Source organism: Ceratotherium simum, chromosome 10 (genome assembly GCF_057802395.1).
Source record: "Ceratotherium simum simum isolate JZ-2026a chromosome 10, ASM5780239v1, whole genome shotgun sequence".
NCBI classification, from domain to species: Eukaryota; Metazoa; Chordata; class Mammalia; order Perissodactyla; family Rhinocerotidae; genus Ceratotherium; species Ceratotherium simum.
Genome location: NC_141909.1, coordinates 77,780,903 through 77,807,851, shown reverse-complemented (window position 1 = coordinate 77,807,851; position 26,949 = coordinate 77,780,903). Strand labels below are relative to the sequence as shown.

At 40.8% G+C, this 26,949-nt stretch overlaps 1 protein-coding gene across 1 annotated transcript in view; it reads left to right on the top strand.

The window, feature by feature from the left end:
* ATP8A2 (ATPase phospholipid transporting 8A2) overlaps nucleotides 1–26,949 on the top strand; it is a 507,110-nt gene that overhangs the window by 273,107 nt on the left and 207,054 nt on the right. The window contains exons 25-26 of the mRNA XM_014791223.2: nucleotides 821–1,004; nucleotides 4,921–5,031. Coding sequence (XP_014646709.1) covers nucleotides 821–1,004; nucleotides 4,921–5,031 — 295 coding nt within the window. The remainder of the gene's footprint in view (nucleotides 1–820; nucleotides 1,005–4,920; nucleotides 5,032–26,949) is intronic.

Below are 26,949 nucleotides of genomic sequence, written 5' to 3'. Positions count from 1 at the left end.
TCTGATCCTATACACTGAACAAACACTCCATTATAATTAACATTGCTGTGATTTAGACCCCATAGATTTGTATTGGGTCTTCTTTTCAGACAACTTGAGGACTTGTGAAAAATAGCCCACCTTCTCTGATTCCTTGTGGAAACAGCCCCTCTTAGGCAAAGGCTGCTCATATCTTCCCTTTGGGTTGTGCTTCTACATAGTTCAGCTTTAGCACACCTTCTACCCCGTGACTCCCCTTAAATCCTTCTGCCTTGGCTGCCCTTCAAACACTGTCTCCATCTCTGGGGTGGAGATGGAGAAGTCTTTCTTCTTTCCTCTTACTCTAGTACTCTTTCTGCACTTCTCAAGGCCTGCCAATTTTCTTCCCCTTCTGTGAAAGCAGATTTTATAGAAAATTCCCTTGCCAGCCCTAGGTTGTGTGTGATGTACAGCAAAGCAAAAATGGGATCTGTGCTAGTTTTCTGATTTTTTGGGAAGACATTTCCTAAAACCTCTGTAATTAGCTTAACTGCCTTTATCTTTCAGGAGGGCACACGTGCCCCTGAGGAGTTTGCATGTATGGCTCCCACTGAGCACAGTGATCACAAATGGCTGTGTTTTAAGTTAGTTTTGAGTTGTGTATTTCATCTGTGAAGTTGGCAAAAACTTGAAAGCCACAAGCTACTGTTTTCCGAAAGCTTCTTTGCACATGAGCATAAAATGTATGCATTGAATTTGGAAATTGTCCAATAACTGCCCTTTTAATGCAGCTAAATGTAGATTACAGCTGTTTCCTGTGGAAAGGCATGTATAGTCATAATTTCTCTTTCTTCTCTTACAGAGTGTCTCCTCTGCAGAAGTCTGAGATAGTGGATATAGTTAAGAAGCGAGTAAAGGCCATCACCCTTGCCATCGGGGACGGTGCCAATGACGTTGGGATGATCCAGACAGCCCATGTGGGTGTGGGAATCAGTGGGAACGAAGGCATGCAGGCGACCAACAACTCGGATTATGCCATTGCACAGGTCAGAGGCGTGGTTGACCAGCTGTCCTATCCTGCTGACAGAGATGTCAGCTGGGCATGAAGGTCTGGTTGGTGTTTGACCGTCAGCTCAGCCCTAAAAACTCTGCCACCCCTTTTAAGGCTGCCATCTAGACGAAACCACCGGTGTATTTAGATTTCTGTGTAGTCTTGATCTTATGCAGTTTGGAGGCCCTGTCCTGCGGTTGAGTTTCTTTTGGCCAGCTGTGGGGTTGACTGAGCTTTCTGTCATCCAGGCCAGGTGTCATTCCTGACAGATAGGTCTCTGATCCTACTAATAATTATCTCTTACCCTCAACTCCCACATCTGCTACGTGTGCTTTTCCTTATGCCCTCTCATGCCGAAGAGTGGCTGTGCTCATAGCATCCATTGTCTACCATCTCCATCCTGGCATCTCCCCTCTTTCAGAAGGTGCTGGAACACTCTCTCATCAGGCATTTAAGATCAGGGGAAGGCAGTGATTTACAGCTGCTGCCCAGGGTCACTGCTGTGAGATGAATTGCTGAGAGCATAAACAGGGTTTGGGTGGTAATTACCCCATGGACAGTAGCAAACAGCCCCCTGCAGTTAGGCCAATTTCCGCCGATTCCTCTCTGGATGGAATATTGCGTGCAGAAGCTCCTGATGCACTTTGTGGTTACTGTACAGGTAGCCTGAGGATGAAAGAAACTGTCTACTCTTTAATGACAGCCAGAAAGTGAAGGAACATAGCCAACCTCCTGACCCCTAGGGTACATATCTAGATCAGTTGGCCTGCTTGGTCATCCAGAAAATCTAGACATCACAATGAACACAGCTCGTTTCCCCCTGTCTCCAGGTTGCAGTATGTCGTAATTACACGCCTGCCCGTTTGCTGGTTAGCTAGAGCTCCCTCGTGTTCCTCCAGTGTCTAGTCTTTTGAAGAATGTGTTAACCTTAATCATGTGAACACAAGTAATAATGCCTTTTTCTCCCTTCAAGCTGAAACCAGGGCCTGCATATAAAACATGAAAGAGCTTCGAACAACCCCAGGGCTGCAGGTTGGTCCTCTGTAGCTTTGGGGCTCCACTTCCCCGAAAGAGGGCTCTGCATTAGATCACCTCATGCGGATTCCCTCCCAGCTCGTGGTCCTGCAAACACAGAGGAATTACAAAATCTTCATGGCTCTGAGAAGTGTATGAAAACAACGTTGTTCCTTTGTTGACTTCAAATAAATCCTCAAGATAATTGCTAAAGTAGGTAGGAAAAGGAATTCTGATTTTACAGGTGGGAAACCTGGGGCTCCTTCGCATTAGGTGACCTGCTTCAAGTCTAAGCATCCAGGGTCAGAAAACACCAGCCCTGCGTGTGACCTTGGGGACCAGCCCCGCACACCTGCCCGTTTACTTTCCCAAGTCAACTACTCCAAGGCCTGTGGGACTCAGGCTTCCTGTAGTCTGTCAGCAACCGTAGATGTTATACACCCCAGCATTATTAAATACTTGAGTTATAGCATCATATGGCTGGAGGATCTTTAGAGGTTTCCTAGGAGTTCCAGGCAAATATTTGTCTGTCTTTTTCTTTAAAATGCCTAGGGAAGGGAGATTCCATGACCAGCTTTATTGAAACTGCATACTAACAGGACGTGGAGTCTGGAGCAGTCGCTCTCTTCAAATTAAAAACATCAAAGAAGGGTGGAGAGGGGGGCAGGGCTTTATAACTCTATTTTGGGGTTTTCTTGCCCCTCCGGCGGAGTAGTCACCTCCGCCAGAGGAACTAAGGAACAGCCCCATGTGTCTGTGGGTCTTCATCTCTCCTGTTCGTGGTCCTGTTCCGAGTGGGCAGAGATCCCATTATTTCAGGGTGGCATCCCTCCTGGGTTACACCCTCTGCACCCAACAGTGTGCTTCCTCTGCCTTAGTTACTAAGCGGGAAATGCCACAAGTGGATGAATTCCTTTGCCCCTAATGAAACGATAAATGTCTTTGGTTGAAGTTAACACCTTTTGCTTTATATTTTTATTTTAATGTGGATGAATACATTTTTGATTGAGTTTTTGAGAAAGTGCCCTGGAGGGTTATATACAGGAGAAAAAAATTGAGCTCAAAGGCTTGTCCTTGGGAAAATTATGAAGTAGGCAAAGCTCTGGTTCCGTGTCTCTCCTGCCTGTGGCGGCCTTACCCACAGGGGCAGCCCCGGCTCTGCCCACCGGCCCTGATTTGCTGCTTTGCCTGAGGGCAGCCTGTGCTGGCGCCCCTGGCCCTCAGCTGCCTGTTCTCCTCAGACAGAATCGTTCCTGTCCCCTCCCTTCTTAGTGTTTTTGAATGACCTCATGAAAACAGCATTTGATTTAGGATATATGTATCTTTTTCCTGAAAACAAATCATTGTAGCGCTAAGCTTGAGACATTCCGGATGACTCCAGCAGATGTTCTCTGTGCCCGTTGAAGTTTAGCATCAGGGGGTCCAGGTCAAATACAAACTTCCTTTTTATTTGTTTAGCTAATTATTTTATGATTCCCCATTCCCCTTTGGAATCCTTAATGAGCCTTTATGGGGAGTTGTATTTTTCCACATGCACCTACTCCTGCCATTTTGAAGTCATCATTTAGCTTTTGGAGTCTGGAGATGAGTGACCTGCCTCACCCTGATCTTCTGGAAGAACTCATTGAAAGGTGGTGTCATATCGGATTAAGTTCCCTTCTTTGGTACTAATGGAAAGTATTATGTGGCTTCCTCTTGAAAAAACTATATTTTAAAAAATATTGTATTTTCAGTTAGAGTCTTTTCTACAAATTTAATTTCAAAAGTAAACTGAAATTAATAGGAAGTTTACAATAGCAAAAGAATTTCTAGTATTTGTGGATGTTCTCAATGCAGGCTGATTATCTCTCCTAGGAGAATAATGGGGTTTGAGCTTGTGGACTACCCTGCGACTCAGAACGGGGAGTTAAGGTTGATGTTCAAGGCAACCAAGGGGGACCTCAATGCCGTCTGAGGCTAATCGAATGTGTAGAAGCCGTGAGTTTAAACAAGATTGCCCCTAACAGTGCACCATGCCAGAGCACAGCACAATCTGCAAAACTAAAAAACTCATCTCCCCCCTCCAGCTCAATGTTCACAGTTTTGGGGACCTTCGTGAAATAGGACACAGAAGGCAAAGAGCCACACTAAGGGGAGGCTAAGTAGGCGTGATTTCAGTGGTGCCCAAAGACCCCTGCCCCAAAGAGGATGCTAGTATTTTATTGGACTATTGCAATATTTCAGATTTCAAAAGCCCATACATTCCTCTCAGCATAGTACCAGTGAGCTGCCTATTGGTGTTTTGTTCTTTCTGACTGCATAGCACTCTAGCAGGAGGTGCTCTGTCCTTGTTGGAGGCAAAAACGGAGAACAAAATAAATATAGAAGGAGGCAGAGAGTGTGTGTGTGTGTGTGCGCGCCTGTGTGTCTCTCCGTGCGCGTAATTGTTTTTAACCTGCGGGCTGACAGTGGAAATAGATCGCGTGTATATGGGTGTCCTTTTGTTTAAAGGAATACTGGTGCGTGAGTGTCTCTGTCCCTTGCTCCTGTTGTCACCATAAATTTTGTGATTGAATAGAGGCATCTAATTCCCATTATATTTTTCTTTTCTTCTAGTTCAGGTGTTCACCTTCCTTTAATATTTATGATCCTAAAAAGGCATTTGCGTAAATAGAATTTCTTGAGAATAGCAACATCCAGCAGCGTGTTTGGGGAAATAATGATTATGTAGATTTAAGAGGAGATTTTAGTTGTTCCTCCTGGGCCTGAAAGCTCTGCCTTTAATGAACAGTTTTCTCAGGTTACCTGCAGCATCTGGTTTCCTCTACTACCTTATCTGCCTTCTGCTCGGAAAGACATTTTGTGACTGTTACTCCTGAATGATGGGTTCTTCTGAACATGTGACTTTCCTTTTTCAGTTCTCCTACTTGGAGAAGCTCCTGTTGGTTCACGGCGCCTGGAGCTACAATCGGGTGACCAAGTGCATATTGTACTGCTTCTACAAGAACGTGGTCCTCTACATTATTGAGGTAAGAAAGCCTGGCTTTTTTCCTTGAAGAGGAAGGCCTTTTTCAGAGGCATCTTTAGGTATTTACGGTAATTTCAAGGAAGGATTTTGCTAATGTACAATTAAAGAAAATGCGCTGCTGTGAGGTATTGAAACTTGGGACACCTTCCAGAGCTAGGTCCTCACGCCGAGTAACCACAGCCAGGAGCCCGCAGCCTTTCTTCTCTACACCACCATGTCTTCCTCGCCCGCTCTCACCGTGGATGGGGAAGGCCCTCTCCACTCTGTGTTCCTCTCGGCCCTCCCTCTTCCTTTGTGTCCTTGGCCCCAGGAGAACATCGCTGTCGTTCATACGCTCCTCTTCCCAGGGTGGTCAGAACCTGGGCAGCAGATGTTCACACCTGTTTTGGTGGGCACTGAGACCTCTCCAGGCAACCTGGTCAGTTTTTTCTTTACTAGAATGAACAAGGCCTGATGTCTTGCTGTATTTCTCATGGAATCTGCGAGTTGCCTGAGCATTCATTCGTGGCTTCTGGGATATTTGGATGCTAGTACTTAATTGGGGAAAGAGTGGGAGTGAATGGGGAGTAAACCAATAGGGTAATTAAGAATATCTCAATGAGTTCATATTCTGTTGTCAAACTGTTTTTCAAGATGCTGATTCCATTATCAGTAAAATAAATGTGCTTGCCAGAGGGACTAGATGGGGAGAGGGTGGGCCCAGGAAAAGCAGGAAAGGCACTTGATGTTTGATCTCAGTGGGAGTCCCACCCACCTCGGTCCTCCTTTCTAAGAACAGCTCTGCTATAAAGGTGCAGCTTTTGAGGCCATCGTGACCGACAGATTTCCAAATATGTTTAGAAAAGAGGAAGCAGGCAGTCCCTCGTGGAGAAATAGAAAAGCAATGTTAATTGTGTGTGGTGTTAAAATATGTTCTGCACCCATTTCTATCATGTGTTTAGGGAGGGGGTCATTTTACACCACCAAGCAATTCTCAGACACCAGCTGGGTGTCCTACAGTTCAACTCAATCCTGACGCTATCTACCTGGAGATAGCGTCAGATCCCACAGGTGAAGAGCTCAGTCACCCCCACTCCCACTTCAGACACCAGTTGCAAGTCCAGGTTGTCACCTGTGCTTCTCTTTGACCAGCTCTAGATGGGAAGTTCCAATGAACCCCTCCTTAGGTTCGATTAATTTGCTAGAGCAGCTCACAGAACTCAGAGAAACATTTTACTTTACTAGATTGCTGGTTTATTATAAAAGGATATGACTCAGGAACAGCCAGATGGAAGAGAGGCACAGGGCAAGGTATGGGGAAGGGGTGCAGAGCTTCCATGCCTCCTCCTGCCTCCCTCTCCCCGAATCTCCACATGTTCACCAACATGGGGCTCTCTGAACCCCATCCTTTTGGGTTTTTATGGAGGCTTCATTACACAGGCACAATTGATTAAATCACTGGCCATTGGTGATTGAGCACAATCTCCAGCCTCTCTGCCCCCAGGGGTAGGGGAGTGGTGGAACTCCAAGTCCCAATCGTCTAATCACTGGTTGGCTCCCCTTGCAACCAGCCCCCATCCTTCAGTGTGGTCCAAAAGTCACCTCATTAACATAACAAAAGACACCTTTATAGCTCTCATCACTTAGGAAATTCCAAGGGTTTTAGGAGCTCTGTGCCAGAACTGGGGTCTAAAATCAAATATGTATTTCTTATAAATCACAATATCATAGGTGTTCATATCTCATTTCTTTATGGGTTATTTTGTGACTGATTTCTCAACTCTTGACAAAAATAACCAAGACATAAATGAACTATTTCTGATGCAGTCTCTTAAAATTCTCAGCTCAGATAATTTAACAAGTGGTTTGCTAAATGAAACTGTGTCTGTTTCCTTACCAAATTGTCTATTCTTTCCTATTGAATCATTCAAGTCAAACAAATAGGTTCATGTTTCTCATCCTGTAACTAAACTACTAACTAGTAATTTTCCCGAGTTGTACATGTTGTTCACTGCACAAGGCTGCCCAGACAAAGGGGTAAATGGAACTGAAACAGTCTGTGCCCCTCCACCCTTCTAGTGCCCAGAGCCCACCTGGAAAAAGAGACGCATTTTTTTAATTTGCACAAAGGGCAGCCTACTTGCCTTGTCTGCTCATCTGGTGCTGTAATTGTTCAACTCAGTCCACGCTAACAACTTTTAGGTGTGACAGATTTTGTAATTTCTATCTTCTTCCTGCTCTCATTTTTTTTTTTTTTTTTGTGAGGAAGATGAGCCCTGAGCTAACATCCGTGCTAATCCTCCTCTTTTTGCTGAGGAAGACCAGCTCTGAGCTAACATCTATTGCCAATCCTCCTCCTTTTTTTCCCCTAAAGCCCCAGTAGATAGTTGTATGTTGTAGTTGCACATCCTTCTGGTTGCTGTATGTGGGACACAGCCTCAGCATGGCTGGAGAAGCGGTGTGTCGGTGCGCGCCGGGGATCCGAACCCCGGGCCGCCAGTAGTGGAGAGCGCGCACTTAACCGCTAAGCCACGGGGCCGGACCCCCTGCCCTCATTTTTACAACTCCCTTTTGACACTTAAAGATGTTTGTCCCCCCCTTCCTGTGGCATTTTTTGCATCTGTGATACGAGTCACTCCTACATGTCACTGGGGTCATAGATCATTAGTGCTGCGGACTAAAGTAAAGGAGTGTTGGAATCCCTGTTCCCATGCATCACTTCGAATTTCACATGCATTTTTCAAATCCTGTAGCTGTTCGCCTCACAAGTTTTCTTAATAATCTGGTTTTCCTCACAATCAGCAAGTTACAGATAGTCTAGACTTCTTATTAAGGCATTCTGCATGAAGCTCCCAACCATCGGCTTTCCAGAGCATCCTCTGGGGCCTTTCTTAGTCATTTACACCTACTATCTTGCCTTTTTTTTTTTTTTTTTTTAACTTTAAGTAGGCTGAGGCTGAGAATAGTACAATTTTAGTCTGTCTGAAAAATTCTATTTGGAACAAGGCCCTTAAATTAATTTTTCAATTGTAGCTGAGCAGAAGTTGTTCAATGATCTTCTGTAAAAAGCCTTTTAAAACATTCTTTACAAAATTAAGAAATAAAAGTCTCTGCCATTCTGTGCCCAATTTTCCACTTATTATTTCTAGGAGATATTAACCTGAAAACCAAGAAAACAAAATCCGTGACTGAGCCCAGATGGGTAGAGCACTGACTCCATGTCTACTCTTACCAAATGACTTCTATGGCCTCAACATGCACTTCAAATATAATTGTAAAAATAGGAAAGTACCACTTGCATGCTATTTTAGTGTGTTTTGAGCTGAAATATCAAAGACTGTTATAATTTGACTTGCTCATTTGCAAAGAATAGTTTTGTGTTCTAAAAGAATAGTTTTGTGTTCTAAAGATTACCTTATAGTTAATTACTTAAGTGAGAATAAATTAAATATATTATGTATTTCTCTTAAATGGTTTTCTTGTAACTCAAGGAAAAACCTTTTGCAAAAACCAGTATGTTCTCATCTCAAATGTCCTCTGATACACGTTAACTACCAGTCATTAAAAAATACCGTGTAAAAGTAATTTGACCAATTTTTTAAAAAGATACACACGTTTGCACACGCATGCATGTGCACACACACATTCTTATATAGTCTTAGCCATTATTATGAGGATCGTTATCTGATTTGAATGACCAATAAAGATTGTATGGAAGAACTATGAGCCTATGATGTAATGCAATCTACTCACTTGGTATACTAACCTATAAAACTGGATTTTTTTATAGAAGGAATACATGGCTATATTCCCATTGCAGTATGGATCACCAACTGAAAGTTCCCCCCGTTCTCATTCCCAACCCCCTTATGTATATTCTTTTCTGACCTTTTTCTCTGTATAGAGATATTTACACATGTAAACATACCAATGATTTACGTAAATTTCATCACGCTGTGTAATACGTTCTGCCGTTCATGTTTTACTTAATAGTGTATGTTGGATAACATTCCCCATTACTACACATAGATCTATTGCATGGTATTTCACAGTATGGTTTCCTACAGTCTATTTAACCATTTCTGCGTTGATAATTCAAGTCATCTCCAGTTTCATCCACAAAAAGCCTTGTGGAATAACTGCTTTCCTTCTAAGCAGCCTGTAAATATTCCACCAAAATGATATTGACCTAATTAGACCATTTTCACTCCGGTGCCTTGAACATAACACATGCTCAATTTGTGTGTTACCGTCCTGTACCACAGCTTCTTTGTTGCTGACAGACCTTACTTAATGCTTGTTTGGTGTGCCACATAAAATTTATCCAGCCTAAGTAACCACTGTTTCAAGTGATTAAAAAACAGGTACAAAATGATGGAATCAGTGATTCAATAGTGGCCTTATTAATAGGTAAACTAAAAATACATACAACTTTTGCTCTCCATTCCCTCTGCTACTGCCTTAATTTAGTACTTTTTACCCAGATGATTGCAAAAATTGCTAGCTTCGCCCCTTAACCACCTATAATGCAGCCCGGGTGAATTTCTGAAACACACATCTGACGAATTCCAGTGGCTGGTACAGTGTCTGGAACATAGGTGCTCAAAAATGTTGGCAGTGAGTGAGTAAATGAATGCCGCTACTCTCTTCAGACTCTTCAAGGGCTCCTGTGTCTTCTGATAAAATCCCCATCTCGCCCTACCTGCCCCTGCGCCTCCGTGGCCTGGGTCCCCATTGTCTCCAGCCCCATCTCCCGCTGCATCCTTTCTCATTTTGTTTTTAATCAGTATTATTGAAGTATTACTAGCATACAGTAAGATACACCTTTTTCAGGCTTACACTTGTATGAATTAAAACTGGATTTTTATCATTAGAAACTAACGCAGTTTTCCGTCTGCCTCTCATAGATGATGATAAGAATGTCGAAGAGTTCTGGGGACGGATGGTGGTGATGTTTGCACAACAGTGAATGTATTTAATGCCACTGAATTGTACACTTAACAATGGATTTTACCACAATAAAAAAATGCTAAAAATTTTTAAAAGAATGTCACAGGCACTTCGCAGCTTTAGTCTCCTTGAGGGAAACAAAAATATGTAGACAGACTGTGTGCTTTGGGGAGCTTATTGAAGGTTTGAAGAACAAACTTTACATGTAGTGTTGTTTTGTATGAAAACCAATTAGATGCTGAGTTTTGTAGCTGTGACCAGACGGACCATACTTCTCAGAAGGTAAAATCCTGTTGTGGGCAGAACTTCATAGCCTCACCAGGCAGGTGAGGCTCCTGTCAGCCAGCTAGAGGGGCTGCATTCCCTGTGTGTCTGGGTTAGGGGACAGGAAAAGCAATACAATTAGCAAAGGCAAGAAGATAGGGCTGGATGGGATTCACAAGAGACCCAGGAAGGTCATCCGAATAAACAGACAGGAGTCGAAATGTGGGGTTCCTTTTCCATTCTGGAATAGGCAAGTTACATGGTAAAGCAATTTCAGAAAATTCATCTGTTAGTATGTAGGGCAGATGGTAAGCAGAGACCTTTAATGTAATTTTGTAGTTTTAACCTGGGGCATAAATCATGACCGTTATGTAACTATCGCCCAATATAATTTATAAGCAGAAATGAAAGAATGATTTTTAAAAACTCTTTAATTTTGACAATGGGAGGAATTTACCTTAAAGGCAAAGATTGGGGGTGGGAGATTAGAGACACGTTTCTATAAATATTTGAAGTCTTGATGTGATTGCTTTGTGGGAATTCCTAAAGAAAAGAGTCGATTACATTCTTTAAAGTTCCTACATTATTTAACAAATTAGGAGTTGGTTGTTCAGAATTTCCTGAATACAGTATATTTTCGGTGTATAGCAGTATCGGCATTGTAAGCATTTACTAGGTGTGCATTTGTCCATTACACTTTCTGAGTCCCTAGGAAAACGAAAAGGTTTGGAAAATTTTTAGTGATAATGAAATTCCAATAGAAAAAAAAGAGGAAGGTTACTTGAATTTAACCTGTATTTCAAAAAGTTATGATATAGATCTCTTGAAAACTTTGGTATAACATAAAGAAAATATGCCAAATTATCTTTGAAATAGAGATGAGACTTTGAAATTTTGACGGAAATTAATTGGTCATTCCTAATACAGAAAATAACCATAACATATGGATATTATTGTGATAAAATGGGAATTATATACCACTTCGAGTGTCTACTTATTTTTGGCAACATATGTAAGAAATTTTAATGTTTTCTTGGGGTCATTAAATTGATGTGGGATACAGGCCAGGAAATGGGATGCGTATTTAACATGGAGGTCTGGAAATAATATCACTGAATGAGAAATAGAGATTTAAACCATAGTAATTTTGAGGCCAAATAAAACCTAACCAACAGAATTTAGTGGAAAGCTAGTTAAGACTTGTCAATATCTGACAAGCCTAAAACAAGCAAACAAACAAAAAACCTGTACTTTACAGTACTACAGGGTGTGAGAAAAGGCTTACCAGGATTTCATTTTCTGTTTCTTCAAACTAAAACAGTAAAATGAATTATGGTTCATGTATAAACTGCCATTCTAATCCAAAAAATTCTCAGTAGAGGAGCACTTTGAATTTTTTATGTTTTTTAAAAACCTATACCTATTCTCTTTAGCTGTTTTACAACTTTTTTTTTCTGTTGGATCTCTGAGAGGTTTTGTTTTTTTCTCCATTTTTCAGGTCATTATTGTTTGAAAATAATTATATCTAAATTGCTTATAGGCAGCCCCTTCTTTCATTTACTGTCTGATTGCCTTCTTGTATGGGGAGCTTCAATTAAATATGTTAATGTGCAGAGATGCTGTGGATTTGGTCAGCCATGTTCCAAACTGCTGTCTATTTTCCCATAGTAACCTAGACTGCACTGTAGATGGTGAAAGTACGTACTAGCTTTGAGTAGATTTTGCTTTAAATGTTAGAATCAACAGAGAATAAATGTTCTAATCCATGATCAAAATTTTATCCAGTAACTTTTCCCCATTTTGGATATAATGCATGACTTAAACACACCTTGAAAAAATGTGTTTCATTCTTGACACACAAGAAATTTCTTTGTAGTAAAAGACAAAATTCTTGATAGCTAAGCTTTCCTTTTCTGTCTGGTGCATCTGCCTTGCCACAGGTGGCTTTATGTTTCCTGATATAGACTTATTATTTGAGGGGCTAGATTGGCAACCACGAGCTTAATAGTAGCATGTTAATAGGTAAAGGTGAATTGAAAAACACAGTCAAAATTTGGACCTTTCTGTAAAGGCTGTGACATCATCAAATGTGAAACCATCCATTTTCTATTAAAAGCTGTAATCAGGTGTTGGCAGGCAGAATTCTAAGACCAGGGGCGCTAGGACGAGCCCCGCAAAGTTCCCCAATTAATGTGGGGTGGTGGTGGTGAGTACAGCATGAGAAGTGCTCCAGTGGTTGTATGGTTGTATGGACAGGTGTGGTGCCAGACCCATTCCAAGAACACCCCTGTTTGTGGAGGCCATGACTGCCTGAGTGGTTCCTCTTTTGTGCTGATAATTGTTGATAATTACAATTTTAATATGTGAGAAGGAAAACTGTTTCAAGAATGACTTCCCACTCGGCAGTTTGAAAATGGGAATTAACTAGAAATAGAAACATTCTGTGTAGTACTTGACTTGCCTCATGCATTCTCATTCTCCAAGTCAAGCACTCTTGGGTCGTGAGGACGAGATGAATGAGACAGAGCCCTTGCTCTTGAAATCAAGTGGGGGGTGCAGATAAGAACTCCTGCAGTTACAATACGGCCCTTGTGGTCAATGCTGGCTAGGGGAAGACCGCTTCCCCTGAGAACTCTTAGAAGTGGTAGGTCGGGCCTCAAGTCTCCAGGATGAAATGAGTTAAGACCAGAAGGATGAGGAGGAGCTGATAAGGTGAAGGGGCTGGAGGAGAGGGTTAGGTCAATATGCCCAAGAGAGGCCTGCACCTGTCTTTCCTGTTCCGCCCTCTCTGTTATTTCAGCTCTATGATAAATGTCAGAAGTCAGCTGGGCCCTTAGTCAGCAACAGGGAAGGAGTGGGGTTTGCTGGGGTTTTATGTTTCAGTAGGAAGATGGCTGCAGAACTAGCTAGACATGTGCTTAGGAATGTCCTCTCAAAGCCTAGTTGGTTGCTGCTCGTTTATAGAGCTAGGAATTTATTAGCAAAAGGTTGGGGGGGAGGGGAGACAGGGAGGAGGAGTTACAAAGCCAGAGAAATATTAGCAGTCTGGAGCAATTCCTCTACAAGATACACAATCACTTTGAACTTTATAAAAATAGTCTCTTACATGTGACAATATATGCTTTTTTAATGATGTTTTTGCAGCTGCTTTACCTAAAAGGATCATTATAAAGATCCAACATTCTAAAAAAAACGTATTTAGGCACTGATGTTTTAAAAATTGAGTCTCTAACTCCATAAAATGTTTAAACTTCTCTGGAATAAAAAAAGGGCAAGTCCAAAAACAAAATTGATGTGAAGGCCTCACGGGGCCGACGTGGACTTGGAGAGGTCTGCTGTGCGCCGGCGCTGTGCTTTATTCTAGGGTGTGCACCCCTCCTCCCCGCCTGGTACTGCGGCAGAAACAAACCAGCCCTCAGCGGAGAGTCCAGCTCATCGCCTGGGCATTAACACTTCGATCCTCCAACTTACCTCCCTTCCTTAAGGTCCTCTGGCATTCAGAAACAGCAGCTGCGTAGTTCAGTACTGGTCAGGGCGAATGTTATTTTACTTACCAAATTGGTTATGACTTCCCGGAGGGCGGGGGCTGTTTCTTTCTGGCTTTGCCCCCAGACGGGACTCAGTACACAGTGCTCAATAAACGTAAAATCAGTCGAGCACGTTTCTGTAGAGGCCAGTGTGCAAGAATCTGTTGAGCTCTTTGTTTCTTTTAGACTATAAGAGAAGATTACTTAAGTAGCATGTTATATCATTTGTCTTTGCTTTTAGGAAATGCCTTTCTGATCTAACTTAAATCTTTCCTGGTGGAATTTTCATACAGAGAAGTATAGCCTTCAAGTATTAGAAGGTTAATTCATTTTACAATTTGTTTAACCTCATCTTTTGGCAGAATAAAGGATAATTTTGATTGCATTCTTTAAGCTCATTCCTACCTTAAACTCCTTTTTATTTTGGCTGAAACTCTGAAACAGATTTTCACTCTTGTGAAGTTGATTTTACCAATTAGGGTTTTCTGTACTGGTTTTTCTTGCCATTTTACTCTGTTTGTGTTGCTTTCCTGTATTTCTTCCTGTCCTTTCTTCTGCCACTAGAGACCGAGTTTCCTAGAACTTTTGAAATCAGATTTCCCTTAATTTTTAAAATTAATTTTGTGGTAGTATCTAAGCACACATCCACTGATCATGCCTGTCTATCCATTTTTGTCTCTGTCCACCCAGAAAGCGCTATTCTGAGCAAGTGGGTTTCAGTGACATTTGATTTAAGGGTGGTAGAAAGTCCACGATCAAGAATGGAGACTTCAGTTACAGGCCGTAGACAGGATGAGGTGACCACATCCTGCTTCCTTCATCTGTAGCAGATGAAGAAGATGACAGGAAGAGATGACAGAACTTCATAACGTGTCACTCCAGTGATGGGAAATGATCGCCTTTTTTTGACAATCCTACATTTGCTTGGAGAGGGTCAGGCTCAGGGTGCCTTCTCTGCTGCTCCTTTTCTCTCAGCTGGTCAGCCTGACTTGGGAAAGAAACATAGATTTTGGCCTATAGTTTTAAAATACCTTTTTATAGGCAAGTAAAATGTAATGATTTATGATAATGCAATTCATCTTTATTTTTCTTGGACTTAAGAGTTTGTTTTTTACTTTGACCTTTAGTTAAAATATTAGTAAGGAAGTATCTATTAGTAAGTATCACATCAGGAAGCCCATCTCTCCTCTAGTAAATGCCTGTACTTTTAAGGGGTAAATAATCTCCGTTGCACTCGGACAACTCATTTGAACTACTGTTTTGGTTTTCCAACAGATGTCCTGGGGGTTTAGAGTGCCCTTCATTTCTTAGTGCCAGTGTCCTGGCAGATCAAATGGACTATTTAAAGAAGGGTCAAGAATAGAAGTGATGTGTGTGCTTTCTTATCTGGTCTTTCAAACCGAGGGGTGGCACAGTAGATTAGTACTGTTAAACACTACTTGTACCGCCAGAGCATGCCAAGAAAAGAATATTGGCCTGTTTTATCTGGGAGATATAGGATGAAGTTTATTATTTCTCCTTTAAGTTACATGTTGTTTTCATAATCTTTTTGTCAAGTGACTTATCAGTTTGAAGTTGCTTTTACATAACATTAGCTATTAACTAGAAGCTTATACTTCCTGTTAGCCTCACCTTATTAGTTGCCTTTATTCCTCTGAAGGTACTTATTAGTATGGTATACCACTTTCTTTTTTCATAAGGCATAGTTTACATGCGGTAAAGTTAGCCCTTTTTAGTGTACAGTTCTGTGTGTCTTGACAAATGGATGTAGTAGTGTCATCGCCACTGCACTCAGATACAGATCAGTGCCATCACTCCAAAAACCGTCCCCAGCCCCCCTTTGTAATCAGCTCCTGCCCCCCGACCCAGTCCCTGGCAACAACTGGTCTGTTTTCTGACTCTGTAGTTTTGGCTTTCTTAGACTGTCATATGAGTGAAATTGTACAGTATATGGTCTTCTGATTCTGACTTCTTTCACTCAGCATAATGCATTTGAGATTTATCCATGTTGTGAGAGTATCAGTAGTTTATTCTTTTTTATTGCTGAGTAGTGTTCCATTATAGGAATAGGGTTTCTCATGGTTGGGGAGTTCTGGAAGCCCAGTCCCAGGGGCCTGTGAACCAGGGACCAGGAAGTCACTGGACTCCAGGTAATATGGTAGTGTAAGGAAGGGCTTGAGTAAAATTTGACTAGAACAACACTGACCATAATGAAGCAAGATAATGGTGGTGGAGGGGAGTTGGCCTGGTGAGTACCTCCTGCTGACACTTCCTGGGGAGGAGAAGAGCCAGGAGCCCCCAGACTTGTCTTCCTAGAACCACTCTTCCATCCGCTGTCTCACTGGTGACCGGCGTTAGCAGAGAGCAGCATGGTTAGGGTGGGCCAACCCTCCAAGGTCGGACCGCCTGGGGGCTTTGCTTCCAGCTCAAGCCATGCAAATTCGGGCACATCTCCTGACCACTCCTAGCCTCAGTGTCCTTCCCTATAAATTGAGGATAATAAAGTACACACATCAAAATGTTTGTGAGGATTAAGTGAAATCATATAGGAAAGCCTTTAGCATACTGCCAACCACATAATGAGCCCTCAGATTTGCCTTTAGCATTATTTTAAGGTAGTTAATATTTGATGAACCTTATGGCTATACTGTTGTTATGGGCTTGAGGCTCTTCTAGTCCAGGCTTCCTCCCAAAACACGAATCTGCCCCACATCAGCCTGGTAGTCGTCTAGTCCACCCTCTGCTGGAAACCTTCCAGGGAGGAGGTGAGTCTTCCTTGACTACATCTTTAGACAACTCTACCTTAATGTAGCTCTTGTTATACACTGCAACTATTATAGTCGCAAAACAACCATGATGAAATCTGTTAGATTGACTTGAAGTTTGCTTGCTTCCTGTGTGTGCATTGCTAACAATTGAGGTGCTAATAAATAATTGTATTACGGTAATTTGGTCACCTATTCATAACTGAGAAACAATTCTTCTAACATCATCTATGGCCTAATCTTCTCCCCTGACCCAGAGTGGCATTTACAGATTTCATTAATTAGCCTAGAACTCTTGATGCTCACATACTTTGCCTGAGTTAATCAAGAATATTTTATTTTTTTAATTAATTTATTTTTGTGAGGAAGATCAGCCCTGAGCTAACATCCATGCCAATCCTCCTCTTTTTGCTGAGGAAGACTGGCCCTCGGCTAACATCTGCACCCATCTTCCTCCACTTTATAGGGGATGCCGCCAACAGCATGGCCGGACAAGCGGTGCGTAGGTGTGCGCCCGGTATCCGAACCCGGGCCGCCAGCAGTGGAGCGCGCACACTTAACTGCTGTGCCATGGGCCCGGCCCCAATCAAGAGTACTTTAAGTGAAACGTTACAACTGATCTTATGCCTTAAAACTCTAGCCCCTAAATAGTCTACTCTGATGGAATTTGCTGGAAGGAATTCATTTGAGAGTGGTTCCTTTGCTCCCAGAACATGAGTTTTGCTGGTGTCTTTCAAAGCCAAGCCATCTCCTGTTGACTGAGACTAGTTCTCCAGGCCGCGCCAGATCAAGTTGTCTGCCTACTTTAGAGGCCAAGAGCACGGCCTCTAGATGCCCACTAATTACCTGAAAATACAGCTTCCTCTCTCCCTACAGACTGGGTAGGGATTGTGCTATCAGCAAAGGTAACGTCAGTGCTTTCAGGTGGGTGAAGTGCCATGTTGATCTTGGGTATTTTCCGCCTGGACCAACTATAGCCTTAAAATAGCCAGGAGTTCTATCAGTTACACTTCAGGGTGCTTTGAAATTCACCTGGTTTGAAACACTCCAAAGCGACAATTAGATATATCCTGGCCACTAGTATGTGTTGATATGAAAGTGAAAAGTAAGTATTCTTGGACTCGTATTGCTATTCTTATTGCTGAATTTATTTTAAATCTGTAAAAGCTGGGTGCATTTTGTATATGCTCAATTTTTTAAGGGAGGGAGAGGACTTGCCACAGAAACTTACCCAAAAAGGCAGTGCTGTGAAAATTTCCTTTGCTATTTAATAGGTCATGGTAAAGGCCACTGGTATCTCTCTTGTTCTTCATCTGTTCATAGCATAGTTAGTTGATATAAAATATGTATTTAACTTAGTAATTCTTGCTGGAAACGTTAAAAACTCATGTTAAGTATTCCCAATATCTTGTTACTTTAACCCTGAATGTGTCTGAAAAGATTGGTGGAATACTCACTATCGGGAAGTTATATAGCAATTATGGATTTCTCTTCCCACCTGAATGACATCAAGCAGATGGCTGTTGTTTTTACACTGGTCTCCCGGGCCCGTCTTTCTAGCGGTGCTTCCTGGAATAAGCACTGCCATATACTTACATGAACCACGTATATACACATGCTCTGGGGGGTTGTTTTCTTTCCTCTTTCCGTTTGTGTGGTTCGATAGAAATCTGTGATGGAAATTCCCGGGGCTGCCTCCCCTAGGAACTCTCACAGGATGCCTCTTCCTGCATCTCTCCTCCTTGTCGGCTACCTCCTGTAACTGTAGCCAGCGCCATGGTTCACCTGCCTCTAGCTGGAGGCACACAGCTAGGAGTCGTGAGGGATAATTCTGCTGCTTCTCCTTTTTTTCCTGCTTCTATAGCATCTGTCACAACATTAATCCCACAAGCGATATCTGCCCATATCAAGAAATGCTAATCAGTGGTTTCTAAACAATAAGCATAAATGGAAAAAAAAAACACCTAAATTCTACCTAAAACAATTAAGTCTTGATTGTTGCTAATTAAGTTGGTAGAATGAATTCTAAAGAATAAAATTAAATTAATATTTGAAATCAGATTTTTCTGTCTACAATGAGTTAGAAAAAATATAAATATTAATTTAAAAAATTTAATATTTAAAATGAACTTAAATGTGCTAAAGCTATAGTAAGAAAAGTGCCACTATAAAAGTCAGTGTGAATAAATAGAAAAACCTACCCCACTCTTGAATAAGAAGAAACATGTACACACACAGAGGTGTACACATACATACATATATGCATACACATGTATCTATGTAGAATGTTTCACAATTAAAGTATCAGAACAATTATTAAACAAGGAAATGCTGAAGATCATAAGAAAATATAAATATGAGAAAATAGTCTGGAAATTTTGAAAATAAAAGTATTGAGAGATTTGTCATACCGGATGTTAAACATAGTATAAAGGTGTAGCAATAAAAGCAATTTGGGATGTGCATGGACAGATCAAGAGAACCAAATACAATAAACACATCCAAATACAGCTGGATCTTTGGTTTATGGTAAAACTGGCATTTGAAATGAGTGAGTAGAAGATATTTTACGTAAATGATGATGGGCAACATGGGGCCATTTGGAGAAAATATTACATTGGATTCATAATCCTTCCTTTATCCTTTTCACCAAACTTAATTCCAAATAGATTTGAGGTTTTTTTTTAACTCAGTGTTGTGAAAGGTTGTGCATTCACATGGTTCTAAAGTTTAAAACCCCATCCAAAGTTAAACATAATAAAATCTCCTCCCGTCTCTGGCTCTGTCCACATCTTTGCCCCCTGCCCTCTCAAGGTGTCCCTAATATGTCCTTTTGGCATTTGTTTATGCAGATGCTGGCTTGTGTGATTATTTGTCATTGTGCCTTTCTTTTTTACACAAAAGGTTGCATTCAACAGACCGGTTCTGCACCTTACTTTTGGGCATCACAGTATATCCCAGGAATCGTTCCATAGCAATACTAGAGGGCCTCCTCTTTCTTTCTCCAATTGCGGAGTGTTCACTTAGGTAAATAGTTTATTTAACCAGTCCTCTATTGATGGACACTTGGGTTTTTTCCAACTTCAACATTTTCCTTCAACAAATTATACTGCAGTGCTGGATAAATTCCCAGAAGTGGGACTTCCATGTCAAAGGGTAAATGCATTAATAATTTTGATAAATACTGCCATTTTTCCTCCTTTTTTTTAATTTCTAGGAGTTCTTTATAAATTGGGGATATTAGCCCATTGTCAGTGGCATGAGTTACAAGCACTTTATCTTCCATTGTAGTAAAAGATGGGAATCATCCTACACTGTACATTGCAGGGTAGGTTGAGTTCCCTGGGAAGGAGACTCTGAGACAGCGTTTAGCCTGAGGGATGTTTGTTAAGGAGAGCCCTTGAGATTAACATCTATTGATGGGAGGGAATGGAAGAGTGAGGGAACTGTTGCTCAGGTAAATGAATGAAACCCTAGGTCAGACAATTGGCTGGGGCCAAAGCCAGGATAAGAAGACATGTTCCTGCTCTTGGTATATGTAGCACAGCTGCAGGCTGCTTCTTCCAAGGAGAGCATCCTAGAGGAGGCCATGGCTCAGGAGAAATGATTCCTAAAGAAATGAGGGGAAGTAAGCAAAGAAAAGCAAGGAAGGAAGGTTTCCCTAGGAAGAAGGTATACAAGTGAGTCTGGGAAATTGCAAGTAGCTCTGAAAGGTTGAAGGTTGGGCATGAGAGAAGTGTCTAGAAATGCAGGGGGAGAGAAAACTGAGGTGATATCAGTTAAGCATTGGATAAGTGTGAGTCATGGCATTTTAAGCACAGTAGCAGTTAGGTGATGAGGTTTGAACTTCTGAAAGATCAGTCTGGTAGCTGTTCATCTTGGTGGCTTATAACAGAGCAACAGATTGTATTTTCCAAAGATGGCTACACCAATATGTCTTTTAAGTCCCATGCTCCTCATACAAAGTGCCTCTGACACTTGTCTACTGAGCAGTGCGGCTGTGCTCCCTTCCCTTGACTCTGGGTGGGCCTTTGTGGCAGACTCAAGCAATAGACACCAGGTGACTTCCAAGGGTAGGACATAAAAGGGACACTTACCCTTGGAACCCAACTGTCCTATTGTAGGAAGACCAGGCCACATGGAGAAGCCACATGTAGCCTTCTGTCCAACAGCCTCTCTTAGTCTCAACTGCCTGCCCATGAGTGAGCGAACTTCAGAGGAGGCCAGCCCCAACCTTCCAGCTGATGCCAGTGGAGATGTGCCGTCCCTGCCAAGCCCTGCCCAGGTACAGATCTGTGAGCAAAATTAATGTTGTCATTGTTTCGAGCCACTAAGTTTTGGGGGTAACTTGTTAAGTAACCACAATCACTAGAACAAATAGCTATGTAGATTGTGATTTTAAGCTATTAGTTAATGTCCCAACAGACCAACAAGTTTCTTTGTCGGTTCATGTTCCTTTGAGCCAGTCACTTTTGCTAACGCAAAAGAGTGTTTTGTGCAAATGATAAATTCATTGAAAGGAAACCTGGTTACAAGGACCTTGTCACCATGAGGTTTAATGATCAGGCACCAGGCAAACTGCCCAGTGCCTTCAGCACAATCCGCTCTCCCTACCCTCGTGTTCTTTTTACCTGGACTAAAACTATTCGTTTCCTGATGAGAGAAAAGTACCAGATTTTCCTGTTGCTGCACGGTATGCTGTTGTCAAAACTTATAGAACTGTACACTGAAAAGGGTGAATTTTACTGTGTGCAAATTATATCTAAAAATAAATAAAAATAAGCAGAAAGATAGTCTAGTAATTGCTTCTTGATATTTGAATCCGGACAAGCGCCATGTCTGTCAGAAAGGTCTTTCATTTCTATTGAACTTCTCCCTTCCCTTCCTTCTCTCTCTCTGTCTCTCTCGCCCACACACACATTCTCTCTCTCTCTCTCATAATCCCATGCACTTTCTTATAATCATTTTTGATGGTTAGGCCCGCTAAGGGTGTTCCATACATCCATGCCTGAATTTTGATTCAACAAATAGGGCTGTGACCAAAATATTAGTTCTATACCTTATAAACCTGGGGAACATTTGACAAAACTAAACTTAGCCTCCTTCGAGACAACTTAAGCCTGGAAAAGTTATGCATGGACTTTGTATATGCGTATGTGTATGCATATGTGAATATGAGCAAGAAATTTTCTTCTATTTTCTCATCCCTGAGAAGTTAGATGGTTCAAAGGTTGTGGGGCATGAATTTACTTATGTACCATTGGGCTGTTAAAGCTTCATATTCCTCATTATTTTTGAGTTGTAAGATAGTTAAAATGCTCATGTTTCTATATATTTCCTTAACCTCCAAATATGATTATTATAGTAAGTCATGAACCACAATTCAAAAATGCAAACACCTTCTCTACCCATATTTAGCATATTTAGTCAATTTCTTTTCCATATCCACTCAATGACAGCTGAAGGGATTTCTTTAGGATGACAGATTGTCAGCACATTGACATGGATTGTTTTAGATGTATATTTTTAGTGGGAATGAGTGATTTCTAAGTGAGCTTTTCTCAGAAATATAATAATAGGGAGAAGAATTGTTATTCTGTATGTCAAACTTACAGAATTTTGTTTCCTTTTTGGGTTATGGTCAACCTAATTAGTAATTATTAAGTATTTTATAAAAGAAAAAGGAAATTTGCAGTTTGCTGAAAAACATTCTAACCTCTGCTAGAATAGAACTGTTGATAAATAGTAAAGAAAATTATCTAAATCTTCGTAGCCCAAGATAGAGAAAAAATAAAAATAGTTTAAAATTGTCTCTGGTTCTTTATTGTATTTTATTACTTAGATAATGTTTGGGAAAAAGGACTGATCAAAACTTGGTAGATAGGGCATTTCTTTATATTTATTTGTGAAATTGAATTAAAATCTAGAGTTCACAGGACAATATTTCCCTAACATATCTACTTTAAAAACTGTGATCACTTCGTGAGATCCTGGTTTCTTATGAAAGATACTTTCTTAGGATTAGGGGCTAAATTTTGACCTGAAGTTCGTGGAAATCATTCAGTGAGAAGGTTGTGTGTTATTTTCTGCCTCTGAACATTTGGGACCATTTCTTTACCATGTACAAGCCCTGAGAACTGGAAATAGGAAAGGAGGGTGGGACACATATTATGTTGCTTTTGATGTAAAGAATGCCCAAGCTGGTCCCCAAAGGATAAAATTAGGCAAGGACCTAATAGGGAAGAGCTGTTTCTTAACTGGAGAGCATAGGCCTGGCTTCCTAAGGGACTGTTGTGAATCTCCAGCATTGGCCCATAGGGATGTGTTTCTTCATACTCATTTGAAATGGCCATTGTGCTACACAACAACATTGCCTGCCTTAACTTGATCCCTTTTAAACTGGTAAGATTTTAAAGAAGAAATCTTTAAGGACATGGCCCCAGGGAGGAGAAAACACTATAAAATTGATGAAGAAGGTAAATTTTATATACAGGAAAAAACAGTTTTAATTTTTCTCTGGAAAATAAGTAACAGCTGCCAGGGACCATGAGTCCTTCAACAACTGTCTACAAACAGCGTAGGTTCCTTGGTGTGATCATTAGAAGAGCTTTTTCAGGTAAATCCACAAACGTCCTCTGGGAATGTGGATCTAGCGCTATAAAACTCTAGCCTGGGTGGCTGATCTGCACCCACGACATTTCAGGTCTCATTTTACCTGCCCCACACCATCCTGATCCTTACCTGGCTGTCAAAACAGGAGACTTTTTCCTACTCCTTAATGGAAAGGGGCCCCAGGGCATTATTACTACACCAGTCGCAGGAATGAAAGAGGCCTAGTGTGGTAATATAAAATAATGATGATAATAATAAATCCAAAAAGAATACAAAAATAAAACTACTAAAACATACTTGCAGATTCAAGTGCCATTCACAGCTTCACTTCTGACTCCAAAACTGTACCCCTTGGCCAAGTTGTGCCCTTGGTCTTAGCCTATGTCAAATCCTTCTTTTTAAGGTGAAGAGTAATGCAAAACTATGATTACTAAGCATTTTTAATGACCAAGAGCAAGCTTTGTTAAGATAAGTAATGACAATTTTTTTATACCTTATAAACTCAGCTATGCAAATATATGTACATATAAAAAAGACTAGAAGGAAGAAAATCAATATATTCACATACTTATATTTGAGCTAGTAAATGTATGGATGATTTTTTTCTGTGTGTTTTATAGATATTTTTAAATGTTCTAAAATAGTATGTTGATTTTATATGCAGAAAAATGTCATTTTAATTTACACATTCGTGAATAGATGGTCTAAGGAAGAGGGTTGGGAGAAAGGCAACCAGAAGTTTTAGCTGACATGCATATTAAAAACAAAATTACCAAAAAAACCCATAGAAACAAAAGTAGGCTATTGTAACAAAAATTAGGATATTATGGGAAAAGTGTCACTTAGGGAATCTTACATTGTTACAACACCTTTGCTGGCAATAATACATATTTATTTACAAATAGTTCTCCCTGAAAGATAAATACTATTAAGTTGTTTTTCAAAATGGCGGTCACCTTAGCAGGGTTTCATGAACTGTCTCTTCAAGAGTCTCTAGTGGACGTTAGGTAGTTTATACCTTTGCATGAGGTGAGTTCTTAACACACCAAAATAATAGTAAAAACTTACCATGATGCAGCATAAACAAAACAGCTCTGTTGTAAAATCTATTTCAATCATTAATTTCATTTCACTTTTTGAGTTTCAGGTACGGTGCTCATCAAATATGGACATTGTACCCAAGAACAGTTTAGTTCCCATTGCAGTCAGATATGTTGTGTTTTATTGAGTTCTTCTACATTAATTTGTTCCTTTTGGGATTAAAAATGTGTTTGTGTATTTAAAAGTTTATACTTAAGTGGTAATTAGTCAGAGTAATTGGTATGTTTAAGAGAAGCTTTAATCGAAATAAAGCATTGCAGTAACTAACATGAAGGAAACTATTTCTATCTGTAACTTTATAGACTATTATATCAAGTACATATGCACCTGTTTTAGGAATTTTATTTATATATTGTCTTTTTACTATAGATTTTATTCAATTTAGGTTATATTTTCTACCATATCTTCAAGTTTTAGTGGGCTTAAACTAGTTTTATTTGATGGCATGACTGTTTATGTGTGGAATCTCCAAAGGCCTATTAGCTGTTTCAGTGCCACTTAGAATGGCACATTTTTGAAGTTTTAAAGTTTTGTTAAATATTCTATGCTGAATTCATAAAAAATCAAAGGTCTTTGTATTTAATTGTAACCAAAAGGGAGAAACCGTGTAGCATTTGAAGATTGATTCTGTTGAAATATGAGTGGTTATCCATGGGAAGGATACCTTGCTAAATCTGACCTATTTAGAGATGAATAAGTCATAGGTGCTTAGAAAATTTATGCAAATTGGATCTATATCCAATAAAAACGAGTCCCTTTTTGTGTTTCACAGTTAATTTTATTTCAAGAATTAATACTCATGTAATTTTCCCTGTTTGATTTTGTTGAGGCTACGATGCCCTCAGTGTAAGGTTCTTTCACTCTAGAGAAGCTCCAATTGATGAACATTACTAGTGGCCCCCACATGTCATATAATGAGCTTCCAGACTAATATCAGACCATGTTGGTTTCATTTGTACTACAAGAAATAGTAGTTATTCTACTGTGAAGACACTTATCACAAAATGATCAGTGATTCACGTAACTCTGAAACACCCTCAGGAAAGCATCTATTATTTGTGGAAAATATCACCTGGTTCTCTAAGAACTTCTCTGGCTTTCTGTGTGTATTTCGGGGCGAGGCAAAGGGACGTGGTGGGAGGTATCTACGCGTGACAATTTGGTGCACGCAACCGTCAAGCAGTCATGTACTTTGATGTAAGTCTTGTGTCCACCTGGCCTATCGAAGGTGAAGGTTTCTCATTTTATAGATGGCTCTTTTTTAATGACTGAGCTTCCAATCCTCAGTGGGGAAAGACGATTTCAGTTTTAAATGCTTGATAAGAAAATATCAAATTGCTGTGCATTAAGGTAGTACTTAAAGGGAAAGGGTATTCTAAAGGCTGGTCTTTAGAAGGAAGAGGCCAAGGGGCATGACCTTTGCTTCAAGCTCCAGTTGCGTGTTCTTCCTGCACTTGAGTGTCCTCATGTAAAATGGGATTTAACTGGCCCAGTTTGTTGTGGCAGTTACATGGTCTTAGCCTCTGAGCTCCTGCCAGAGTCTAAACGCCTAAACGCACTCCCTTCCTAAACACAGACTCATTCTGGTGGATGACTATATCGGGTGTGACAGAGGTTCGTCACTTGAAAATAATTTTAAACAAGTCTGCCTCATTGGAGGGCAGATGTGGACTGAACGGGAGCCTGGAAGAATGTGTGTGTCTCAATGCTGAGAAATAATATTCCAGCTATTATAATTGTATTGAGCTTTTCCATCTCCAAGCCCCATCTGGATCCATGCTTGGAAAATTTAACCTTTTTAAAATTCTCACTAAGCAGCAGTGAGAATAACTGTAGGGTGTTATTATTAGGACACGGTTTCAGCAGCCGAAAGGGGCTCATGATTCTAAGATCTTCCTTAAAAACTATCAGTTGCCCAACTCTGGGTTAATCCTGGGCAGAAGCAGCAGAAAGCATATTTCAGGTCAAGAATTACTGATATCCTGACCCTTAGCAAAACTATACTTCCATTCAGCCACAGAACCTAAATCTGAGCCGTAATCTTGCTTGGTTTTCTGAGGTCTGTCGATAGGGGCGCATTGGGCTGTTGTCTGAATAAGATACACACAGAAAAGAGATCTGCCTGTGGAAAGAGAATTAAAATTTGCTGGGCAGAGTTTATGCCTCTCTGGATGCTCCACCTTCTGCAATGCCTGGTTTTCCGGGTTCACGTGGAATCTGTGCTCCCTCTTCTGGGATGGCTGTGGACCCCAGGGCCTCTTTCTCTAAGGCATTCTCTGTGTCTGGTAGGCTGTCCAGACACGCTCACCTAGAATGGATTAGTGTTCTGACCCAAATAAAAATTCTCTTGTTTCTCAGCTTCAAGCCAAATTCTCTAAGGCTTCAGTATTGCTCCATCACTCTAAGCCATTGGCCAAACACATTACTCGTTTGGAAACTCATACAGGTAAACTTGAGCCAGTGCTGCTCTTAAAATCTACCTCCCACATCCCTGTCTGTGGATGGTACTCTGGTGAAGATGGCAAGGAGTTTCAGAATGATCAGAAGGAATTGCTTTTGGATATTCTTCCCTCCCCTTGCCAGAGTACATGGATTGGCTATTGGGAGATTTTAAAATACGCTTTGAAACTTGAAGATAATTAAGTAGTTGCACATGAACAAATGTAACTTGACTATTTAAATATTAAAAATTTGGTCTACGTGGTAACATATTAATTAGAG